This window comes from Haliaeetus albicilla, chromosome 19 (assembly GCF_947461875.1).
Source record: "Haliaeetus albicilla chromosome 19, bHalAlb1.1, whole genome shotgun sequence".
Lineage (NCBI taxonomy): Eukaryota > Metazoa > Chordata > Aves > Accipitriformes > Accipitridae > Haliaeetus > Haliaeetus albicilla.
Genome location: NC_091501.1, coordinates 10686048 through 10709873, shown reverse-complemented (window position 1 = coordinate 10709873; position 23826 = coordinate 10686048). Strand labels below are relative to the sequence as shown.

The 23826-nt window shown below is 40.6% G+C and overlaps 1 protein-coding gene across 1 annotated transcript in view; it reads right to left on the bottom strand.

Moving 5' to 3' along the window:
• Window positions 1-4685: 4685 nt before the first annotated feature.
• PKP2 (plakophilin 2) overlaps window positions 4686-23826 on the bottom strand; it is a 42710-nt gene continuing 23569 nt past the window's right edge. Inside the window, exons 6-13 of the mRNA XM_069807580.1 lie at window positions 22256-22433; window positions 13818-13935; window positions 12189-12350; window positions 11170-11343; window positions 10350-10503; window positions 7856-8045; window positions 6792-6879; window positions 4686-5208 (exon numbers count right to left, since the gene is read on the bottom strand). Coding sequence (XP_069663681.1) covers window positions 5140-5208; window positions 6792-6879; window positions 7856-8045; window positions 10350-10503; window positions 11170-11343; window positions 12189-12350; window positions 13818-13935; window positions 22256-22433 — 1133 coding nt within the window. The 3' untranslated portion in view covers window positions 4686-5139. The remainder of the gene's footprint in view (window positions 5209-6791; window positions 6880-7855; window positions 8046-10349; window positions 10504-11169; window positions 11344-12188; window positions 12351-13817; window positions 13936-22255; window positions 22434-23826) is intronic.

Genomic DNA, 23826 nt, shown 5'->3' with positions numbered 1-23826 from the left:
TTCAGAAAGTTTCTGAACTTTCTGAAAGATGATTACCCTCTTAGGCAGCAGCTAAATAAACCCTTTTTACTCTTCATCATTTTTCTGTGTTTACCCACTGGCTGAGGCTTGGCTATTTCAAGTCCTGGTGAACACACAGTAAGACATATTTTTGAGGGCCAAACAATGCCCTTAAATCTCCCTAGAACTGAGGGAGACCTGAAGGCTCATATTTAAGTTACAGGGACTCACAGATGTCTAAATACATTCAAGGCAGTAGTGGGGTCCTTCCGAGCCGCAGAAAGCAAGAGCAGGCTGGGGACTTTTGAGGCCAACAGCTTTCCAGTTGTGAGTGATGGCAGTTTGGCTCATAGTCCTATACCTGATTACAGCTTGGAGACTGCAAAACGCAGGCATAGGTAGGAGAGGGCCTTGTGCAATTTTGGAGGGAATACGTGGTCAGCATGCATAAAAGAGCCTAATGACGAGCACTGTATTTGCAGCTGGAGTCCCTGTTCCCTCTCATGGTCATGGTGCTGTGGCCAAGGGCATGGGCATGTTGAGAGGGCCCTGATACCTTGGGGGGGATTTGCAGTATTGGCTCTAAACTGTAGCTGCTAAGTATATGTAAGGCAAATGCCTGCTTCCTCTTTTTTCTATCTGTGGATATTTAGGCTGGTCTGAGAGATCACTAAGGAAAATAGGATACAAATAAGGGAATGGGAGCTTAGGTTGAATAATGGAAAAATTTGTAACAAATGTTAAGTACCTAAACTTGAATTATTTACAGTCACACTGGACACAGCACTGGAAGACACAACTGAAGAAAGGATGCAAGCAAACTCTAATTTCTGATCCTGAGCTGACAGTACCTCTTATGTGTATAATAAAATGTTTTTGGCTCTGAACATGTGAAATAAGATAAAATGGGTTTATTTCCTCATCATATGCAAACCTATTAAAATGTCCAAAGTATGACTGTAGAGAATGGTAAACGCCTGATCTATGTATACTAACTGCAATAATCCCCTTTTTGTCTTTTGTATATTTGAGCAAATCTCCCTGCTGGGTTTTCAATGGGCAGATGCTGTGCAACATCTAAAACAATATGCTAGGTGTAAACTCACATGGTTATAGTAACACCTGATTCTTCAAGCCTTGTCCTTGATGCACTCTGATGTTGAGCTCAAAAGTGCATTTTCTCCAGTCTGATTTTTGCAGCTGTTTCCAGATCTTTGTCTCATATCAGACGATGCCTTAAGGTCATGTTATCTTCCCTCATGGGCTGGGTCTAGAGTATGAGTCAGGAATGTAAACTGAGGTTTTAATCAGTAGCAATTAAAGTAAAAGAATGGAAAAGCAGCTGCTGGAGTTGAAATAACTTAGGAAACATCAGTCTCATCACTCTGCATAGCTTGTGCATGATTCCCACTGTGCCTGCGTTCATTAGGCCATCTCATGAACCACCCCCCAAGAGGGCTGTGAAGCGATACTGTTGGGCTTTTTGGTCCTGAACCCTGAAGACAAGAAAACGTAACACTTCTGGCAGCTTAAGGGCTAAGATGGTAACAAGCAAACAGGCAGCCTGAGACACCCTCAGCTTTAATGGCTTGCCTTTTGAGGATGTACTGCCAGGCTAAGCAGTAGCTGGTGAAAGGGCTGGGATTCTTGTATCATGGCTCATGATGGTGCCAGTTCATCGCACCTGCAGTTTTGTATGGGCCCAGAACGGAGGGTTGAACCTTTCCTGATAGCACGTTCCTACTCAAAAGAAAAATCCCACAAAAAAGGCAGGTAACCTAAACCCCATGTCTGTGCACAATATAATGCAGTATTTTCCAGAGTTTAATTCTATTTAGCAAGTGAAGGAGAAGACAAAGCACTAATATTTAGGAGCAATGGCAGTAGCAAAAAGGTAGGATGAAATGAGGAAAGGAATGACTAATTGTCTGGCAATGAATTAATGTCTATATTCTGTGGTATCTACTACAACATTATCCATACTAATTAAGCATTCCTACTAAAACAATGCAGTGAAAGGTGGTTGTACTGGGTTGTGGTTAAGACACTATCTCAAGATAAGGGGACCCGGGGTCAGTTCCTCATTCAGCCAAAGACTTTTTGGATGCTACCCAGTATCTTTAAATTCAAGGTTTCAATTCTCCTCTCTGTAAAAGAACAAGTGGGGAGGTTATATTTCCCAAGTCCAAGACTATGGCAAGGATGATTCTAATTATGTTTGAGATCTCCAGTGGCGATATGGCCCATGGTAAATTTTACTGGCAAAGACCAGTTAAGAGAGGTGAAGAGAGAGGATGCCAGGTGCTTTGATAGGCCAGCAATGCTGTAACAGATCTTGTAAGTAAAAACAAATCATTTGCAGGAGCACTCTGATGCCAACAGGAGCATTACACAGCTTCCCTTCAGTAACACTCTCCTGTTGTAGAACAGTCTAAGTCTCTGTACCTCGATTTAATTTAAAAATGAATTTGCCCTTTTAAAGGAAGGGCTAAGGCTTGAAAACACATTTGCTGCATCCCAGCAAGTAGGTTCACTAATAACAACAAAGACCAAAGACAGATTTTTTGCATTAGAGAGAACACTTTATTATTTCTCTGACTAACATTCTTTGCTTTCTCTGGAGTCCTCCTGAAATGTTTTTGATTGCATACAAGTAGGAGATCAGTTAGTTGTAATAAGGCGTGTCATTGTTTCTCATCCCTGTTCACAGCTCTCAGTTGTTGCCAGGTCTGATAGACTTCGTGACTTCTGAACACTGCTTTGATTTCAAGGGACATTATCATAGAACCATTTAGGTTGGAAAAGACCTTTAAGACCATCAAATCAATAGAAGCAACCCAAAAAGTTTGCATCCCCTTCTTAAGGACATCTTACTGGGAGACAGACATACTAAGTAAGGCATTTAAAAATGCTCAGCATTGGTGTTTCTTTCTTTAAAATAGCATGTGATTTTCACAGAACTAAACCAGTGCTTGAGTATTTCTAAAAGCCCCCTTCCTTAACTCTAGACTGCAGTTCATTCCTATACTACTCTGTATTCAGGTTTACTCTCTTTATATTACTTTTGCTTAGTGCTACTTTTTGGGCAGTAAAAATAGACTTGTCCAGGTTTCCTGGTGTTTATTCATTCATGGCATATGCAGTGTTACTTGGGTTACCAAGTTGTTAGAAGAAAAAGTTAGATTTTAATTGTCTGTTTTCTATCATATTTTAAAAAATTATAAAAACAATTTCCTCAACATGTGGTGCTGTAAGTTCCCTTCCCCTGTGTTGTTTTTGGACCTGTAGTACTTTGAAAATGACCTCTTAAAAAAAAAAATAGTATTTTTAAAACCTCTTAGTGGAATGCATTTGATCTCAGTTATTCAAAGCAAATGCAGAGGACTAACAGACCTATGAAAATGATCTGTGATGGGAAAGCAACGTTGTTTGCTCACCTCCCCAGGACACGTTCTCTTCTGCACGCACGTGTGGGACTTCTTGGGAACCCTATGAGAACTATGTGCATCTACCCGCAGAATTTAGCTCCCCGATATCCAGAAATATGTTTGGACACAGCTCAACGTCACAATCCACTCATTCTAAGTTTCTGGTAGGAGCTAGACTTTTGGCCCGGAGTGATGAAATGAAGAGGCCTGATGATCTCCTCTGTGAGGGCTCTGCTCGAAGGACTGTACATCCCCATCTGGGTAAGAACACCCGTAATAGCTCCTGTGCCAGCAGTTCAGCGTGGGGGTACAGGACGGGCTCCGTTCGTGCAGGAAGGCTTGTAAATACATATGCCAAAGTCTTGGTTGCCATAAATGTAGCTTAGCTCCCCTGATTTCAGAAGAGTAATGCCAGATCATGTCAGCTGATAATCCAATCCACAGAGTTTTCATATTTATGTATGAATTTCCTGTTGGTTTAATGGACAATTTACCTGCTGGTTTGTTGAGATAAATCTCACTTACTAAAGGTATCAGATGGGGTTTTTTAGTGCTTCTTTCCCCTGTCTGAGGATCGTATCATGGGAACTGCCTTTAGGTGCTTAGAATTTTTCTCCTCCTGTTACCTAGTCCTACATGTGCAGACATAGTCCTTCAGTTATCACATTGCACGTAATTGCTCTAGGGAGTATGATGACTTCAAGTAAGAAAATATGAAGCAGGATCAGATGAATTCCTTAAGCTGCACAGACCCTAACCTCCTGTGTGCGTGTATCTACTACTTCAAAAATAAAGGCAAGACTCCACTCCCTTTATTATATATAGATTATCAACAGAATAATTTTGAAAATGCATTTTTCTTAAAATAATCACTGAATCACCAGCAAATAACTCTTCCAGCAACTAGTGAAGAATGATGGGTCTAAGTTCACCCCAAAGTGTCTGAAAACATAGTGGTTCTAGTTAAAACCCTTTCTGGACACAGTTACAAATTCCAACAGCCATGTGAGGGAGGATGAGAGGAGCAAGGGATAATAAGACCTATGTAAAACCAGTTCTGTTGCTGTTGCTGATGAAATCTCAAAGGAAAGAGGCTTAAGAACCAGTGAGCACATGAATACAAGCAATACAAAAATAATCATTTTAACTTCATTGGTGCTTTTATAATGCAGATAGTGAAACAGCTTCTTGTGTATACTCACAGAGTCTGGAGATTTTCACTCAGCATGTGAAAAACTACTATGTCCTGATGTATACTCACAGAGTCTGGAGATTTTCACTCAGCATGTGAAAAACTACTATGTCCTGAGCAGTGCATTTGATGCTTACCCACTGTAGAAAACTATCTGTATAAAATTGTCTGAAAAGAATTTGCTGCCAATCAGCATTTCAAACCTCTCTGTATAAATGCCTGTTAGAAAAAAGGCAGTCATCTGAAGCTCTGACTGGTGGTAAACCTGGATGAAACTTCACCTCAGACATCCTGAAGAATGCATCTTTGGTTATTCTTATATTAATATATACAGTGACAACAAGGTGATTAGGATTAAAAACACAAAACAGCTACCCTCTGGTCACTCAAGTCTTACATAAAATCAGCCTCTTTTTTCTGAGATACTTCCTGGTTCATGATGGCAACACCAATCATGTGAAGATAGTTACATTAACTGACGTATAATCTCATTTGTCTTCAGTGGTGTTATGCTCTGACTCAATCCTTTAGTGAGTTATAGGCTTTTGTGGTTCGCGTATTGATGAAATCCGTCTTCTTAAAGTCAGCCTTTGGAATGAAAAAACCAGAATAGTTCATTATCTCCCGTGCTGATTCTGCAAGGATGGGTTCAGCTGCCTAAAAGTTAGATATGGAGCCATGGTAGGGGTGTAGGCAGAGTCCTCTCCAGTCAACAGAGACAGAACAGGCATCTCCAAGGAGTGACTCCGTTCAGTCTAAGATAGGTGAGATGAATCATTGGAGTTGCTTAACTCTCTGCACTGACTGTACGGGGAGCCTATTCTTCTAGCGCAGCTCTACAGGCTCCGAACTCTTAGGTGACTAATGTTAGCTGAGATTAACCCTATCTGAACAAAGAGTCCAGGGCAACGCCAAAATGACTCAGGATTTTATCAGTCTCATTTGATCAAGTGATTTCTGTTGCACATTAGACTGACTTTTCAAAAATGTCAAGGCATTAGGTGGCCTGCAGTTTTCAGTGCTGGTACGGTACCAGTTACGGTATCTCTAGGGGAGCCGATTTGCCCAGGAACAGCAAGTAATCAGCATTTTTTGAAACTCTGATCTGACAAATGTGTCTTTTAGGCATACCCAAAGTACCAGTGACTTCAGAAAATTCATGCCATCAGGGATATTGCTGTACAGTAAAATAAGGAATGTAGTTGCAAAAAAACAGAGACAAAAAAATCCAGGTACAGTTTATATGGGTACAGCATCCTTATTCTTGAACACAGATTTCTGGTTTGTGGGGCAGTATACAGCTGAGTGTGATGCAAGACTGTTAAAGGATAATACACTAAGTAACTTTTTTTGAGCAAATTTTAACAAAAAATCTACAAGAAGAAACAAGCTGACTAATAAATGCTAAAGGCTAGAGCTTGAAAAAATGGAATAGTTTTAGGTTATAGGGAATTTTAGGTGACAGAAATTCTGAACAGCAAGAAAACAAGGAATGAAAACAGTTTGAAATACAGGTTGAAGGTAGGTAGGTTGACGTCAACCTAGCTGTGTGTTGAAAAAGCAGTCCTAGAGCTTCAAAAGGAAAGAAACAAACTGGCTTGTTGGCTGATTCATGCTGGCTATTTTTTTGTTTGATTTTGACTGTGGCAGTAAATGTTTGCCAACACCTTTCCCAGCCCTAGCTTTTTGTCTGACTATAACTAACACCTGGGCTCCCAGACCATACAAACAACAAGGAGAACAAAACCGTTCTGGTTTTAAAGCACGAAGCTGCCTCGCCCTGCCTTTGCTTTTGGTGGCCCCTCAGTCCCTCTGTGTCAGGTTGGTTCAGGCAGGGGTGGACTGATACCTACTGTGCATCACTTCTCACCATCTGACAACTCTGGCAGGCAGCAGCAACGTTTTTCATAAACTTTGCCAGTGGATATAAAACCATAGAGGGAGAGAATATGAACACAGATGAGCAAAAATGAAAGGCATGCATTACTTGCGCAGGATTATGCACAAGTAATAGAAACACCAAATTCAGAGGCCACTTGAAATCCTATCATAGGTTGTTTCTTAACAGTGCAGAAGTGCTCAGGGCCCAGAGGACAGATGAGAGGGTTCTAGGTCTGAAAGGATGTCTTTGCTCTAACAAAAACATGTCTTTGCTCTAACACAGATCTTACCTTTTTGTAAGCGCTGTGGAGATCAGTATGCGACCACAAGGAGTAGAGGAGGACTGAAGCAGCCCTACTAGCTTTGCTGAACATGTTACTGTAATTTTGCAAAAAAGAATGATAAAACGTGTTTAAATTCCCTCTTCATAATCACAGTGCATGTGCAGACTTCAGCAAATGTAACCTCGTAGCATTTGTTCTGTCTCTCTTTCCTCCTAAATGCTGTTTTACTGCCCTTTAGGTATCCTAGCATGTTTCATGCTGTCCTGACTGCTGAAGCAAGTGAAACATGCCTCCCTGCTTCACTCATTCTTCAAAATTAGGGAGAAATGAAGTACTTCGTAGCCTTCATCTTAGAGCAGCTATCATACTATTCATTTTCAACTGAGGAAAATACCTCAGCATAACAAGCATTCAAAAGGATCTTTCCAGCAGGTAAAATCTCTGGTTAGCTAGATAGGATTTAAACTATTCAGAGCCTCATGAGGCCTTCTTTACTGAAATGAATTTCCTCTTTCATTTTGTAAAAAGAGAGGAAGGCAAACAGAACAATTATTCATAAATTAATTCTCTTTTGAGTAAATATTGGTTGCATGTGATTACATGTTAAAGAATGATTAAAGGAATTTCAAATCTATTATCTAAAATGCCACTTTAAAAACAATTTTTAAGTACAGTTCTGTAAGTTCTATAAAATGTATCCCTGTGCTTTACTGCTAAAGGTTATCAGGGCTGTGTTACAAGGAACAGGAAAGACAGAAACTTTTGGGGGACAGATAAGATCTGATGCTCAGCCACTATATCTATCAGAATACAGATAATGTGCAGTTATCTTCTGAGGAATTATTTAAAATGCTGGAACGTGGCAAATTTAGCTGTGCACAGAACAGTTGTTCCAAGAGATTTTTCTGTATTTCCCAGTATGTTCAATTCTATTCACATCACAGTCACTTGTTTAAGCTGTGCTGTACCTTGAGATGCAGTGTTTTTTCACCCCAAGTGGCAGAAGCTGCCGTTCCTTTTTTCCCCGGGGAAAGGAGGAGGGAGAGGGGAAGGCTTCTCAACCATCTTACCTGTCGTTCATGCTGATGGTAATAATCTTCGGTAGGCCATCAGCACCCAGGAGAAGCCGTGCATTGTGTGAATTGCTCTGCGTCAGATTGTACAGGGTGTAGCAGATGGACGCTGTGGTTTCACAGACAATATCAGACCCCGGGACAGACTCAGGAAGTATGGAGACCAAATCAGGCAAAACTTCTCTAGCTACAAGTTGGAAGAGAGACAAGCAATACCATTACTAACAGGTGCAGATTTATCTTCTCGGCGTCCTACAAGACCTTATTCCTCCCATTATCACCTATCGGGGTGCTGTGTGCTCCCACAACAGAGTCATGGTTTCATACCTGCATCACATCCCCATGATTTAGGTTGAGCTGTGCCCGCACTAAATTGGACAGTACGTACTTTGCCTCGTACACGATACATTAACACCGTGCGTACTGTAGTGAGTCATTAGCATGGGCTAGCAGCAGGCTGCCACTTCCTGAGGAACCCCGTGTGTCCTACAGGTAATTACGGGTATAGCGATATACAGCAAACTGAGAAAGGGTGAATATAGCACAACTGTAAGTGCTGCACTTGCCAGTGGTTGGCTCTAAGGGGATGCCCCCACTCAACCTTCCGAGCCAGGGTGTAAGCTATTTATTTAAGAAGAATGTCATCTTCTGAAGTCCATCCCTACTCATGAAACACCTCATCGCTTGGACCACACTGGATGTGACCCCACCGGTCAATCAAATGGCAAACAAGAGCTCTGGACAGCAGCTGAGGCCCTACCGTACACTGTGAGATGGATCTGTGCTGTCTGGACCGGAGCTAAGGGAGAAAATCACAGCAGTCAGCAAGAGCTCGTAGCCAGCAGCTCCCACTGTAAGCAGCAGGACCAGGCAATAGTTTGGGGCATTTCGGGCCATTCTCTTCTCCCTACCCTGTGTTTCACTTGGACAGAGTGCTTTGCTCTCTGTGAGTTCTGGTCATTCCTCCAGATGGGTGTGTGACGAGGTTCATGTATATTGAGATTAAACTACTTGCAATTTAGAAAAGGACCTTTAAAACTGAATGAAACACCTGCTGTGCTAAGTATCAGTCAAAGCAATTATGTCAGACATGAAGGTCTGTTTTTCCTTCCGTTGGTAAATCAAGGAAGGCGATTTTCAGAAAGTACATTTGGAGTATCTTGAAAATGTCAGTTCAGAACAAGTGCTATTTTTTCAAGTAAAATAGGAAATTTTCTGCTGCTTTTCAATCATTTTACTTTTAGAGATTTTGATATTAAATTTATCTCAATCTGATATCAAGGGTTCATTTTGCTTGATAAATATAGACGCTTTTATCTAGGAAACAGTATGGCCTTCCAAAAGTTTTCCTTTGGCCAAAATTATTTGAAGAATTTGACCTGAATTCACACGTGTTTTCAGTCAATCAAAAAGAACACCTTCTCATGGAGAAAAGGTTCACCTGAAATTCCCCCAGTTCTCTCTAACACGGGTAGAGCAAGAAAACTGTGAACGTGCGAGATGAAGCACCTTTCTCCAAAGCTTCGTGCTATTCTGTCCTTCCTACATTCTTTCATAAATTGTTTTTCCTGATGAAATCCCACCTTCTCCTCAGTTTAATTCCTTCTCTTTCTGGGGGATTCACCACTTGCAATTTTTAACAGCATATGGATTATCCCTTTGAAATCAGCCCAAGAACATGTTTTAATATTTTCATTAATAGGGAATGTTCTCTAAGGATTAAACAGTGCCCAGGAGACTGTTTACAGAATTCTGGAGGTTAATCTGCCCCATCAACCAGCTGTAGGCCTGTAATTTCCTTTCACCTTTTGATGGGAACACAGAAAAGGACAACAGATGATGTGAATTCATTTTATCCTATCAGGAGGAAAAAATTTCAAATATACATTAAAATGAAATGAGAATACTCAAAATAGAAATAGCTTCTGATGTGGAAATAATTACAACATTTTAGAAATAAGGTCCTCTAAAAAGACTGAACTATCTTTGCTATAGCATCTTCTAGCTTCCATTCTCAAAACACATGCAGGAAAGCTGTGTGAGCTGCAAGCTTCCAAAGCTTTGTGTCTAGAAGAAGAAAATACGATCTTTGCTAGAAGAATTAGAGATATTCTATGATTTCTTGCAGAGGATTGCGTAGCTTTGGCAGCACAAAACTTGGCACTCACCTTCCTTTACCCTATTTTAAGCAGAAAAAACCCTCCCTCTCCAAATCTGTGTGGATTTTACTTCCATTATGTATTTTTTGAAAGTAACATCAATGGAAATATCTGATGAGGAATACACAATTTAGAGAAAACTTGAGGTTAGAGTCTTTCTTAGGCAAAACTCTTTACTATCAACCCTGTATAATGACTGCAAGTATCTCACCTAAAAATCGACTATACTCACAGATCAGTTTTTTTGCATGTTTCTTTTTTTAAAGAAGGAAACTTTAAGATAAAGAAAGCAGAGAAAGAAAGCCCAAGAGACAACGTTAGCCTTTGCTCACCTATATCACTTTGCAGAGAGGTGTTGCGAGACAAGTTCCTGAGCAGTGAGACTGCTGTCTTTTTTACTGTCGGGTGGCTTACATGCAGCATAGTTCGAATACTTGGAAGGCCATTTGCCTTCTGAACAACAGTCCGGGCCACCGCAAACGGCATCTGTTATAAGGCATGTGGTAATAGTGTGTGATTACCATGAATGTATAGCCTCATAAAAAAATGCAGCAGGTTCTCTACAGCAATTTAAGCACGGTCATTACCATGAATGTATAGCCTCATAAAAAAATGCAGCAGGTTCTCTACAGCAATTTAAGCACGTTTACAACAGTTCAAATCCAGAGCTACATACGAGTTGCAACTGAAAAGGAAGGTGATATAAAAGAAGTTTTGAGCCCTCTTTCTCCCACCTGCTCTCTGGCCAGTCCCTCAGAGAGACGTCATTAGCTTCTTCACCACAAAAGTGATCTGCAGTTCTGTTAGAGCCTTCTTCTCCCTACAGGACTGATTACGTTCCACAAACCCACTTTTTTGGTGCTTTTAACATCTACTCATCCCTCATTATGCAATGAATTAGCAAATTCCACACGTGGAGGTGTACACAGAGTGAGGAAAAGCAGTCCCCATATTTGCCAAGCAAGAAATAGCTGCACCACTGGTTATGACTTTCCTTTCAGTGTTCTTCGATTTACTGGACCACGTCTGTGAGCCAGTGACTCATCAGTGGTTATTTGAGCTCAGTGTGGTGGGCATGTTGCACTGCAGCCCTAAACTCTTTGCATTCACATTAAGAACTAAACAACAAGAAAAAGCAAAAAGCTGACTTACCGGTCCAGTGCCAGCTGTGAGGTTCTGAAGAGCTCCCAGGGATGCTTCCTGGGTATAGTTTCTGGTACTCTTTGCTATTAAGGAGAGATATATCCTAATCAGTGTGGAATGCCAGAGCGATTCAACACCTCTGGGATTGCTCTTTTCCTCAGGTAGTGGGGTGTCCTGCTGCTTCTAAACATGCAAACAGATCAAGCCCTTAGAAACAGTGACCTTATATGACTTAATGCATCACAAGCCAAACTAGCCATTTTGTAACTCTCTATGACCAGATTATTTGCAGATTGTCAAGTCGTGAACTCAAATGACAACGTGTAAGATTTCAATATTTAATTATACTGGCCTCTCCATCCAAAAAGAGGAGACAGGTGTGGGGGAAGCTGCTTCTCATCTCTCAGCAATTGACACTAGGGGCTGAGGTCAATGAGAAACAGAAATGACCAGCTAGAGTTGTACTGTGGATCGAACAGGATAAGGCAGAATATGCTCCAGCAAAACCAATAGATGGGGAAGGGTCATCAATACTTTTCTTTTGCTTTTGCCCTCCCCTAATACCTGCTTTCCCTCCAACAATTCCCAGTTGTCAGAATATTTGTGATCTGTACCACGTGGCATCAAAGGAAGAGGTCCTCAGCCCAAAAGCCAGCAAGTCATGGAAGTGGCAAGTCACCTTGTGCTGGTTTCACTGGTGAAACCGTCACAACACCCACTCATTGGTAGGGCACTTGCACAATTGCCAAACATGGTACAGACACCACTTAGATCCATCAGAGGGCATGAAACTGAGTGGCAGTATTCCTCAACTAATGAAACACTGAATTGCTATGTCATTTTCAGCAGCAGCAGCTGAACAAGATAATGAGTTTTAGGAAAGGCTATCAATAAATTTGCATTTTGGGGGCAAGTAAGTGTCACGCTACCAGATACATCAATAACAGATTAAGTAGATTACAGCCTTATTCTCCAGAAGCTGCTACAGCTGATTAACAAAATGACATGTAACTAAACATGTGCTTTACCTCTTTTACTTTTCTGCTCCGTGTTCCAAAACAGCCTGGTGTTTTATCGTTGTTAGAAACATTTCTTCTTTGCATATACATGCTCTGGGCATAGCTCTCAGGGAGCTCTATCTCTAGCTGGTAGGAAAGATTGTGAAGAATGCACACACAGTTCTCTGTGGCCTAAAATAACAAAAGAATAGAAATCTTGAAAGCTTTGGCATGCATTGAAGGGACATGTATAGACACAGGAAGAGCTTTCATTTTAGGATCTTCAGCAAATAACTGCAGAGCTTCTAATGGCTTACAGAAGAGCTAGTCTTCATGCCAGTGATCCACAAGACTGCATTTACAGTGATAAATTAAACATGCTCTGGGATGTTGCTGAGCACTGAGGCCAACTGGCACACAGGGCTTGTGTTGGGAGCAGGGTGCATGCCTGTTGGAAACGGTCCCGGGACATTATAATTCCTGAATTGTGCCTGGGAATTGTTTGGGCGAGTGCTATTTGGCACAGACCAGAAGCGTGCCAAGGAATGTTTAAGGGCTTAAGAGTAAAGATAATCATGTACACACCTTGCTGTAGTGTCAGCAAAAGAAAAGCTTTGTATCTTTCCTAAGCAGGAAGAACTTTTCTGTGGTAGAATGCTTTTGTAAATTAGATGTGCCTTTCTGGGCACGGCTAAGGTCGGGTCTGCAATTTCTGAGTGATGAATCTAGTGGCAAATAGCTTTATTACCAGTTCCTCCCTTCTTGAAAGTAAAAAAGGAACGAGTGGTTTTAAGACAAAATGCAGCAGCGAGCTATTGGCACAAGTGTAATGTGCTGGATTCTCCCTGAAGCTAATGGCACTGAATACAAGGAGATGGAGAAGCTCAAGTAACTAATCCTAGAACAGAGCTATAAATGTGCAGTAATTACCACTACACAGCACAAGTTATAGCAGGCACGCCAGAAGTGTCTCACAGGCTGCAGCTAACCTTCTCATAAGTGATGCTCGTCTTCTCACCCAACTTCACCCAGCTAAAAGACAAGCATCTAGTCTAAGCAACATTCAGGGTTCATCTGCAGTCAGTAGAGGAATTGGCTTCTCTAGGTGTCCATGTCCTTGTAGTTACTGGCTTAGGCAGCAAGTATAACTTGTAAAAAACTTAGGAAAATGAATCCCATTCTAAATGATGCAAGCTCCTTACACCGCCACTCAAAGGGATTTAGGTTCTTCATTTCCTAAGGGGTATATAGCACTAAATACACAGGAGAGTAACCAGATGAATTTTTTAAGCTTCTAGCTAGCTAGCTCCCTGAGACACCTAAAATGGGAATATCTGACTCTTTAGGTGTTCAGGATTGCTGAAAGCTGTGCCTTTATGTAACTTTTTAAAAAAAGATGGAAGTTTCTAGCTCTCCCTGGTGATTCTGAAAATGTTTTCCCAATGCTAAGGTATGTTATTCTTTTAGATTACAGAATAAAAATACTTCAAAAAGCTTCTTACTGGACTTTCATCTTTGGTGGCAGTTCTAAAAGCCCTGGAAATAAGTATAAGTTTGGTAGTTACATCACAACTGTTTCTGAACAATGGTTTCTAAACAAAAAAGAAATGTTCTCTTAGCAGTTTCCCCTAGGAAAAGACCTTTCATCTCAAAGAATACCTTGTCATTAGGCTCGTGGTCTGCAATAGCTCCTTGGATATAATACACAAGAGAATCAATCAAGCCGTTGCATTCTCTCATTTTTTTCCTTCCTTCTGGGCCGGCAGAGCTCATGTTTCTGTGCAGGAAGGAATATGTTGGTGAGAAGAGATTTAGTCAAAGATATTTCCTTGTGCCCTTCCGACAAACTTTTCCAACTAAATCGTAAAGATAAGTTAAGGCTGACTGCTTCCTTTCTTCAGAGCTGTAAAACAATCTGAGCCTCTGCTGTGTAAAACTTTCACTTCAGTGCACTCCCAGATGAAAACAAATGCTCCAGAAAAACAAACTGTTCTCTTTGGACGGATAAGGTAAGACCTGACTCAAATCTTGATCTCAAAGTTCAATTAATCATTTTTAAACAGTCCAACAAACTGGACTTTTTTTCTGTTATTCCATTTTTAGGTATATTTTTAATATTTAGGACAGTAGCTGTGGCAAAATATCCGAGGAAAGATACCTGTAAAAACACCCATGCACACAAATGTCCTTTAGCATTTACCTACACCAAACCAGTTCTCGATCCAAGATGACCCATCAACAGGCACGGGTTCTGAGAGTTGTAGCAACATTTGTACATTAACACGTAAAGACAACCGATGTCAGTTACGGGGCCAAATTCACGTGGCAATTCATGTGCTGGTGGAAACGCTCCGAGGGGTGCTAGCGGGCAGGAGGGGGGGCGAGCAGCAGCCCGTCCCCACCGCTGGGCGAGAGGCTGAGGGGGTGAATCGCGACGTGCAGCGGGAGACAAGGAAGAGGGAAAAATACACCGTGCTCAGCTGATTCCCAGCTTCCCAGAGAAGCTGCTGGCATCTAAGCAGAAGGAAGCTGAAGCCAGCAGAGGCTGCTCGGTCGGAGAGGGAAACGCCAGATGCCTTCTGCAGATGCCTTCTGCTGTTCTACCACAGCCGCTCAGACACCGCGCCGCAGGCTTTCTGCTTCCTCCAGACCCAAAGGAAGCCACTGGCTTTCAAGTAACATATCCCGAGCTTTGTGGTAACCCAAGTACAACTTGAAAATGAATTATGAAAGTGATTTCAAAACTCTTGAAAAGCCAAACACACACTTGCTGCTTGAAGTTTGGCTCTAAATAAGCTACTGATTTCCGGGGAAGTAACAACACTTACAAGTTCGGCGTATTATTATTTTTACAACTGAACAAACTCTGAGTTATGGAATGCTGGAATTATAAACCTAGGCCTCATTATTTTGGACTCCCGCAGCTCTGCTGGCCAAAAGGCTGCACGCAGTATCACATTCCAGCTTCTTTGTTTGAAATAACATTAAATATAACCCAATCTTAGCATCCATCACAAACAGAGAGGGATATGTTCCTGTAGATAGTTTCAGAGTGGTTATTTTGCATGCTTACTGGAAACTACAATGGTTTAAAATTTTATTAATGACAAAGCCAGTAAGGTACAGCTTTAAACCTTCCTGTGGCTTATGACTGTAAAATGAATGTTGTGTTTTATATGCTGTCAATGCAGTTCTGTTTTTTTTTTTTTGCCCTGGGAAGTACATATTCAAATTAAATACTAATGCATTGTAATTATAGTTTTACTTTAGGTCATCCTGTTAACAGTATCCCTATTTATGAGTTCATTTATTCTCTCATGGAATTATATATCACAGGCTCAATAGTCAGATTCCTCAATATGGCCTACTATAGACATCACTTCAGAATTTAATTTTACCTATATTTGTCACATTTGAGGCATGTCACCCTTTCATATGTTTATGGTTATGCTGACAGAAATGTACATGTTACAGCCCTTCTAGTGCATAGCAAGAATAGTTTCTGAGGCACACAGACTAAAAATACTGTTAAAAGATAAGTGTGGAATTTCCCTTGCCAAAGACGCTCCAGCTGACACAGTATTTTGTTTTGTCACAGTACATTATTCTAAAAATCCTTGAACTTTTGACAACTACAATCATGCTGAATGGCTGTGCAAGGAGAGGCCATCACCTAGCCTTGCTGTCTAGCATGAATATGGTGGGGCACATCGCTTTCTAGCTCAGGAGGCAGAGAAGAGCCTGAATCAGAGGCACTGTCCTGTTCTGCGAAGGAAATGAATTACTTAACTCTGTTTCACTAAGAAGCTGATGCTCAACTGTTCATCCAGTCAGAGATATCAGTGTGTGTCTGTGTGCACGTCTGTACACATATGGCCACTCTATTCTCCACCTTTCTCTGTTTCCTTAACACCACGACATGGACTGGGAAGGGAAGAGCTCCTGCTCTCCCACTCGCCCAATTACAGTTGTAACCACCTTACTCTGAACAGGGTCAGAGTTGGTCTGAAGGCACAGAAGAGCATCTCAGCTCACAGTTTAAGTTTGTTTGCTAATTGAAGCTTGAGAAATTCCAGGAAATAAAAATATTATTAGATTGGGAAAAAAGAAATGTTTCTGAGAATTGTCACAGAAATGTAAATTAAAAAAAAATATATATTTTGAAACCATGGCAACATTTTGCTTAGAAAATTGCAAAACTGACTTCATCTTGGCTTCCCAAGATTTGAGGTTCCTGACAACTGGAACACCTCTCTCTGAGCTCAGGAATTGGACTCTTTTGTAGTGGAGCTCCTGGAGGCCTTGAAATACTCAGTGCTTGGGCAATTGCCACAGTTGGGCTGGTCCACTATTGTGGCTCATGGCAACCCCCGCGGTTAGACCTCAGGGTTCCCTAGAAATCTTCAAGTCTGCTGTGCCAGTTTGTTTTACTTGCTTTTCATCAGAAGTACACTGAGACAAATACATCCGTGGAAAAAAAGATGAGCTGGAGTCAAGATCAAGAGTCTTCCCATAGGAAAACTCTCCTGCTACCCAGTTTCTGCTCTCTCTACCCTGTGCTGGTATTGAATGGTTGGAGAATGCAGCCTGGGGAGAATGCAGCCTTAGGGAGATTGCTGCTTGTAGGGATGATCTCCTTTGAATGACTTGGAACTTAGGTTTTGGCATCATCTAACTACTAAAAATCTCTGACTTCCGGCATGCTTAAATATGGTAATCCTGGTGACATGCCGAAACTATACCACATGCTAATGTGAACGCATTGTGTCTATCTACATGCCTCATTTATCTCATCCTGTATTTGCTGCTTCTGTTCTCTCTTGCACATATGCACGGTGTAACTATACCTGTAACTGAAATAGCTATTTGCCCACGTTCCTGTGGCGTTTGTGGACGAACAGCTAATTCCCTACTGGGAAATATTGTTTTGATCCAAAGATGTGAGGTAAATACAAAGAAATGTAACGTAGTAAAATCAAGTGTGATTTTGAAAGAAACCGAACGATAATATGTGTTTGGTTAGATTGCAAATGGCACCAAATGAAAGGGATACTCCTTTTAAGACAGCACCAAGTCACACACTGACCGACTATGTTGGAAAAAGGTTTTGCACTGCTGTGAATGATCTACCTGACTGATAAGAAGAGGGCTTTTGCTCCTGGGACCCCTTCTGCTGAAACTGATCACTTGAATTTAACTCAATTACGTGATAACAATTTCCTGAGGTAGTTTGGGAAGTTCTATTCCCTTCATGACTTACACAGTTCAAAAATGCAACAGGGAGGGAAAGGTATCCAGGGATCTACTTAGTAACTACAGGCACCAGGCTGCAAGCAGCTTGCTGGAAATAACACAATTCCTTTCAGGAACTGGGGGAGCAGATAAACTGAAGAGGAGGGAAGAGAAGATAAGAATGGATGGAAATAAACTTAAAGGAATGGCAATGCTATGCAAGAGGCCTCAGTTCAAAGACTTGTTATCATGAGTCATTTGTTTTATGGTCTTCCTTAGAAGCTTCCATTATGAAATTGAGCTGCCATTACACTTTCGAACACACAGTGATAGCTTTGGCTTCAGTCCTCTCCAGAGCAAATGGAAGTAGATGTTTATGCAGCCTCCTGGTCTGAAGTGCAATGATACTACTTCCTCCAACTACAGCTTTCCACCGTCCTCGTGGGTCACTCTGTAATTCACAAAGAGCTTAAAAGAGAGCATGAAAAATAGTACTGAAAAAGGAAGTGTTTCTTCTATTTTACTGGCTGGGGAACCAGGAACAGAGAGGTTAGCTGACTTCTCTGGAGATAGTTGTCTAGAAAGTTTTGAAGAATTAGGATACGTAGGGCCACAGGATGCTCCAATGACAGAGCAATTAAAAAGGAGGACTTTGTAATGAAACACAGCAGTTGTGATCACTAGCTCCAACACTTAAATGAAATGTTTTGCAGGAAGAAATATGACCACCAAACATAAATTTTGGAAAGTTCAGCATTGCAGAACTTTTGGGAACAGGTATTTCAAGGTTAAAATGGAACAAGATCATTATCAGCTTTCAAGGTATAATACAGACTTCTATGAAGCCTTCCTTTTAATCAGAGGAAGAGTCATGCCAGAAATTCACTTATGTATGAAAGTAATATTCAAAACTATATATTCTGCATGCTGTTGGCATCTGACCCTTTCAGGCTCAGAGAAAGAGTATGGAGGAGGAGGCTAAGTATCTTGAAGATTTCTACCCATTTTTATTGGAACTGGAGACAGAACTATTATGTATAGGACTTTCAGGCCAAGAAAAAAGGTGACTTTACCTTTCAAATCCAACAAGACTTGACTGCAAAAGTCTGCAATACTCCTCTAGATAGTTTAACACACCAATTTTACTTGTTCAGCTCGTTGTCAGGCAACCAGCCTCTTGATTTGGCTTACTCTGCCTGTTCAGGGCACACTGCTTTTTATCTATTTCAGGACTGAACAATACCATTACTTATTCTAGCTGCTAATGCAGAATTGTGTGGTGTACCCAGCTTCTTTTTATTATGTTAAGTTTTGTGACCCGTGATTTCTGTAAAAATGTGTCAGAACCAAAGCTTTAAGACAAATTACAGACCTAGAGAATGGGATTAACAAATGCTTCTAACGTCAGACTTCCTTATCAGTGACTGCATAGACTGAGGCAAGCAGCCAAGAGCCAGGACTCCACAATAATTCTGGCAATAACTGGTTAGCAGAACGGGGAGTGTTCTGGTCATTCACTCATTCCAGTGTTAGTATCTGCAATATTATCTGCTAGATGTGGATTCACTTCTCCTACTGAAATTCTGTCAATGAGGATGAAGAGAGCTTTAATTTACTAGTTGGTAACTGTGTGGCATGGTGCATACGCCCATGGCAGATGATAGTGTTAGATTTGGACTGTGGGTGTCCCTTTCAGTCAATAGGTGTATGTAAATTTTTGAAAAGTAGTTTTGGCATTCTCCTATAACTAAGTACTGCAGCATGCATAACATATTGCACTTCAAAGTACTATTTTTACCCTGTAATAGAAGCTGCAGGCTATAGACTTTATCAACATGCACAACAAACACGTTAGTATTACAAAAGGGAAGACTAATTACAGATTTACACTCTGGCAAATATATATATTCTTTAAACATCTTCATTAGTAACATCATTCTCTCAGCGCACAGTTTTTTTACTTTGTGGTGTGCTCTTCTGTAGGTTTTCAGCACTTCTTTGTGCAGAGATTTTTTTTTTTTTAAATTAATACATAAGGAAGGAACACTTCCAGTGACCTGATTTGTGAGGTGTGTTAATTTCCAGTAAAGAGATGCAAACTGATTAATCTTAAAAATCTCAGATATTTGGTCTGTACAAATATAGTAAGCCTCATTAAAAACTATTCTCTGCCAGAAAGTATGTTGGCAATCCTGCAGATCAACTTTACCTGTGAATTAACAAGTCCTTCTTGTTCTAACTATAATTTTCAGTGTTCAAGCTCTTAAAAATGAGGACTAGAATATGGACATCATATAAGGCAAAACTGGGCAGCTTCCCAGCCTCTAAATTTCAAACTTAATTCCTTGTACTTTACTAAGAAGAGTTAAAACTCAGGACATGCCTTTGCACTCATACATTACTCATTAATTATTTCAGACTATGTCTTTTCATGCATTTTTGACTGTGTAAACAAAAGACATGCATCTCTGATACTCATACTTGTATTTACTTAATGTGCAATGACTTTGAACTTACGAACACAGTTTTATGGACTGTTTTTTAAAAGGTGTTTTTATTAAAGATGTGATTTTTATACTTCAGTTATTTAGGGGTGTGTTTACTGAGGCCTTTGGTGTTTCTCTGTAGTAGCTGCTACTCTGTTCATGAGGCTATTAACTGATTGCAGTAGTAAATACACAACTCTAAATCTATTCATCCACCCCATGGCTGCAGCCTGGCCTCAATTTACTTGAACTTGTGCAAAAAGTTGGACAGGGCTTACTTTGGTTTAAAAAATGGCTTTTTCCTAATTTAGGTTAAGTCATTTTATAATCAGTTTAGCTATAGATTATGACACGTCAAAGTAAGCATCTTTGGCAGCAGCTGAAAACTGAACAATTCTTTGTGCTTGTAGGTGTCATGTCCCCTTTCCGAGTCATCTGTTTAGATGAGAAGTGGTTATGGCTCAAGATTAACTCTATGTATTTACCCAAAGGGTCCTTGGAGATGCTACTGAATGTACGTATTAGTTGTGGTTTATATGCTGAGTAGAAAAAAGAGAGACTTGGCCACTGCCGAGCATGTTCTGCTTACTACCCCAAGGACTGCTCCCATGCCTGGTAAAGCTGGTAGGACTCAGCGGGTATTACAGCACGTGAGCAGAACTTACCCAGCACAAATGGCAAAAGACACTGTGGTCCCATTAATACCTAATATTGCTGTAGACGAAGATGACTTGCTCAGTCTCTTGAAAGAAAATTCCAGGTACACAAGCACTTCAGTTGTCCCACTGATGGACCTATGACAACAGCACTAATCCTTCAAGTATGTTAGTCTGTCGGTAGCCCAAATGGCACTTACAGGGCTATACAACAGTAAAGTGCAAAGGGAAGAAATCGTGAGAGAAAGCTGCCAACTTTGTGGTTCTTATAGGAAATGCTAACACTCCTGGGTGTCTGAACCTGAGACTGCTCAGAGGAACTGCCCACAATGAGTTATCCACTGTAAACAGCATTATCGCTGCTTGAATAAAACATACATGACAACAAATTTCTGTTGAGGCTACCCTGAAACGGTGATATGTGAATATAGTGAATTTTCTTTACTCTTCATAGGAGACTAATTTCTTGTTTACATAGAATCAAATTCTCTAAATGCAGGCATGTGATGATAAAAATCTTATTACTGCCTATAACTGTGTTTTGCTCAGGCACAACTAAGAAACTGTGTTTCAAAGAAATAAACCTTACTGCTTTACCTGCTATAGTCTAGGACTCTTCATGGGGTTTTGCACTGTTACTTTTCAACAAACGCAACCATAAATCTGTTCGGCCAGTCAAAAGTATAGACACATACTCAAGCTACGCATAAGAGTCTTAATTATTTTGAGTTTCTAGAGTAGGTGTATTTTTATGTGACTCCAGTAGATAGTACCTTCTTATGCTTCATAAATTTTAGAAATGAAAATGAAGCAGGAATTGTTTATGAAAAAAAGTATTAATAAAGTGGTTACAAACTATACTTATATGGGTCAAAGAACTTCACATCCTATGAAAGTGTCACTCTTGTGTTTGTATCAGCAGACCATACAACTTTAGACCTAGGCTTCAAAGGTTGCCATCCACTAGAGCACTGGTCTCCACAGGGGGTGCACAAGACAGTCCATTAGGGTGTGGGAAGGAAATAGTTTTGTACCATTAATAAATAAAATTTAAAAAATTAAAATATTGTTTATTTCATCTTTATATCACCCTTTTAAATTTCTGGTTTTATGTATGTTTTAAAATATACATAATATAGTAGTACAGTAGTACATGTATATAATTTATAAATAAATAAATATACATATACTAAGGGAGTCTTCTCAAAAGTATGATCAAAAAAGTTTGGAGACCACTGCACCAGAGTCTTAAAATAACTTTAAAGGACTCACACGGGTTTAAAGTTTCTTTTAAGTTACTGTTAGCTTTTCTCCAGTGCTAATTTGTAATACCACTCCTACAACCATTTAAAAAAGGTTTGTTCTTACTGCTATCATCCTCAGTCAGGGGCTAATACTATACATCATACCAACAGCTGTTACTCGGTGAAGGATCTCTTTGACTTCAATGCAACTATGCACTGCAACCAGGCCTCTGATTACTATCTTCTGTTACGGATATATTTAGTCTGTGGAGTACCCATCAAATGAACATATAGAAGCCTTTTTTCATTGTATTGAGCAGTAATTCTTCCGGTCTGATGCACGTGAGGCATTTCAAAATACGATCTGTATGCAAATTCTTCTCTTGGAGCCATCAAAGTTCAAAGGAAGAAAGAAAATAAATGTGCAGTCCTGTTTTATCATCACTGTTGTTTTGGGTACCTGCGGACTGAGTGCTCACCTCAAGCATCCTGTGGCATTGTAGAAGATATCAGGGTCAGGTAAAACACTTGACTTTGGGTAATCCCGATCTGGCCAGCCCGAGTAAGGGATGAGAACAGCTTCAGTCAGTGTCTGCAGGGCTTCTCTAATCAACAGGTGCTTCAGCTGGTCATTGGAGGACAAATTCCACAACAAACCTGCAACATCCAAAATAAAATCAGAGTGGCAAAAAGACTCCCCCACGGTTTGAAAGGCCTAATCTCAAACTCCTTGAAGTTAATGAGTGAAGGAGACTGTCTGGCACTCGATATCCTGAAGAGGAGCAGAAGGGGGTGATAAGAGTTCACCAGCCCTGATCTGAGGACATGGAAATGGGGCAAAAAAAGGGGCACAATCATCCACGTAATTAAAGTCAGATTTCTATATAGTCAGACTAATGCCCGACTGAGAAGCGCAGTTTTCCATGGCTTCATTGCCCCATCTGCAGCAAACATCTTCTCTGTTACCAAAGCAACACAAGCTGAACAGAGGTAACACCACTGACACCAGTGATCACTCTCCGCACTTCAGGGAGGAATTCATCTCTTCTGGATGCCTGGCACTTCCAAGTACCAAGTGAAGACCAATGAGTGGGAGAATAAACTTGCATGCAAAGGGGGTAGATGGGAGGTACAGAGAGTGAGTTTCCAGGTCTTTGGAAATCTGCTGGAAGACAGGAGATACCCGTTACCAAGTTTCTCTAACACTTGATAGCAAAATTCCTCATAGGCAGGAAAGCTGTTAAACACTGCTTGGCCATTACTGCCCAGACATTTGTTGCTAAATAAATCATTAAGTAACTCTACACACCTTATCTACTCACAATCTCCAAACACCAAAACAAATCTCAAATATAATCTCATATAATTGATTGGTTTTGCTTATGTTCTATTCCACAGATGGCAATTCTTTTTAAAGTACTCTTCCCCTAGAAAAAGACACATATTTCTGCTTTTCACTACAAAGGCATTCATTGTTTCCCCAGCTTGTTCTCAATTTCACAGACCTCCTCCAAACACTGGCAGAGTATTAGTGAATGTTCCTTTCATCAGTTCACAACAAAAAAATGTTTCTTTTGCATCTCCTTACACTTTTAATTTAATTTCAGCTATTGTGAGCAATGGTAAAATCAAAACAAAAGCCAGCCAGAAGCAGCTCATTCCTTCTTCTGGGATCAGCTCTTCAACTTCTGAATTAGGGGATAAAAGGAAGAATGTACTTTGCCAAAGGATAAGCAAGGCTTGTAGAAAATCAGACTTGCAGTCCAAAGGGCATTGATAAGGGAACCAGGTTAAGACAGAATGGCACAAATGCAAGGGCACGAGGACAGACTATCATATTAAAAGGAACAAGTGCATTTGGAATTATAGACAGATACCTAGAATAGAATTGTCAGAACAGAATTTGAGATGTTGCTCACACTGTAAATTTTCCAGCAAAAATCCTACCTTTACCCACAGGCACTTTTTCACTGGGCTCAGAATAATTCTCTCAGTGGCATTCTGGGTGTGGATGAATTTGTTCACGTTAGAAAGATCTTTAGGAGAGGGC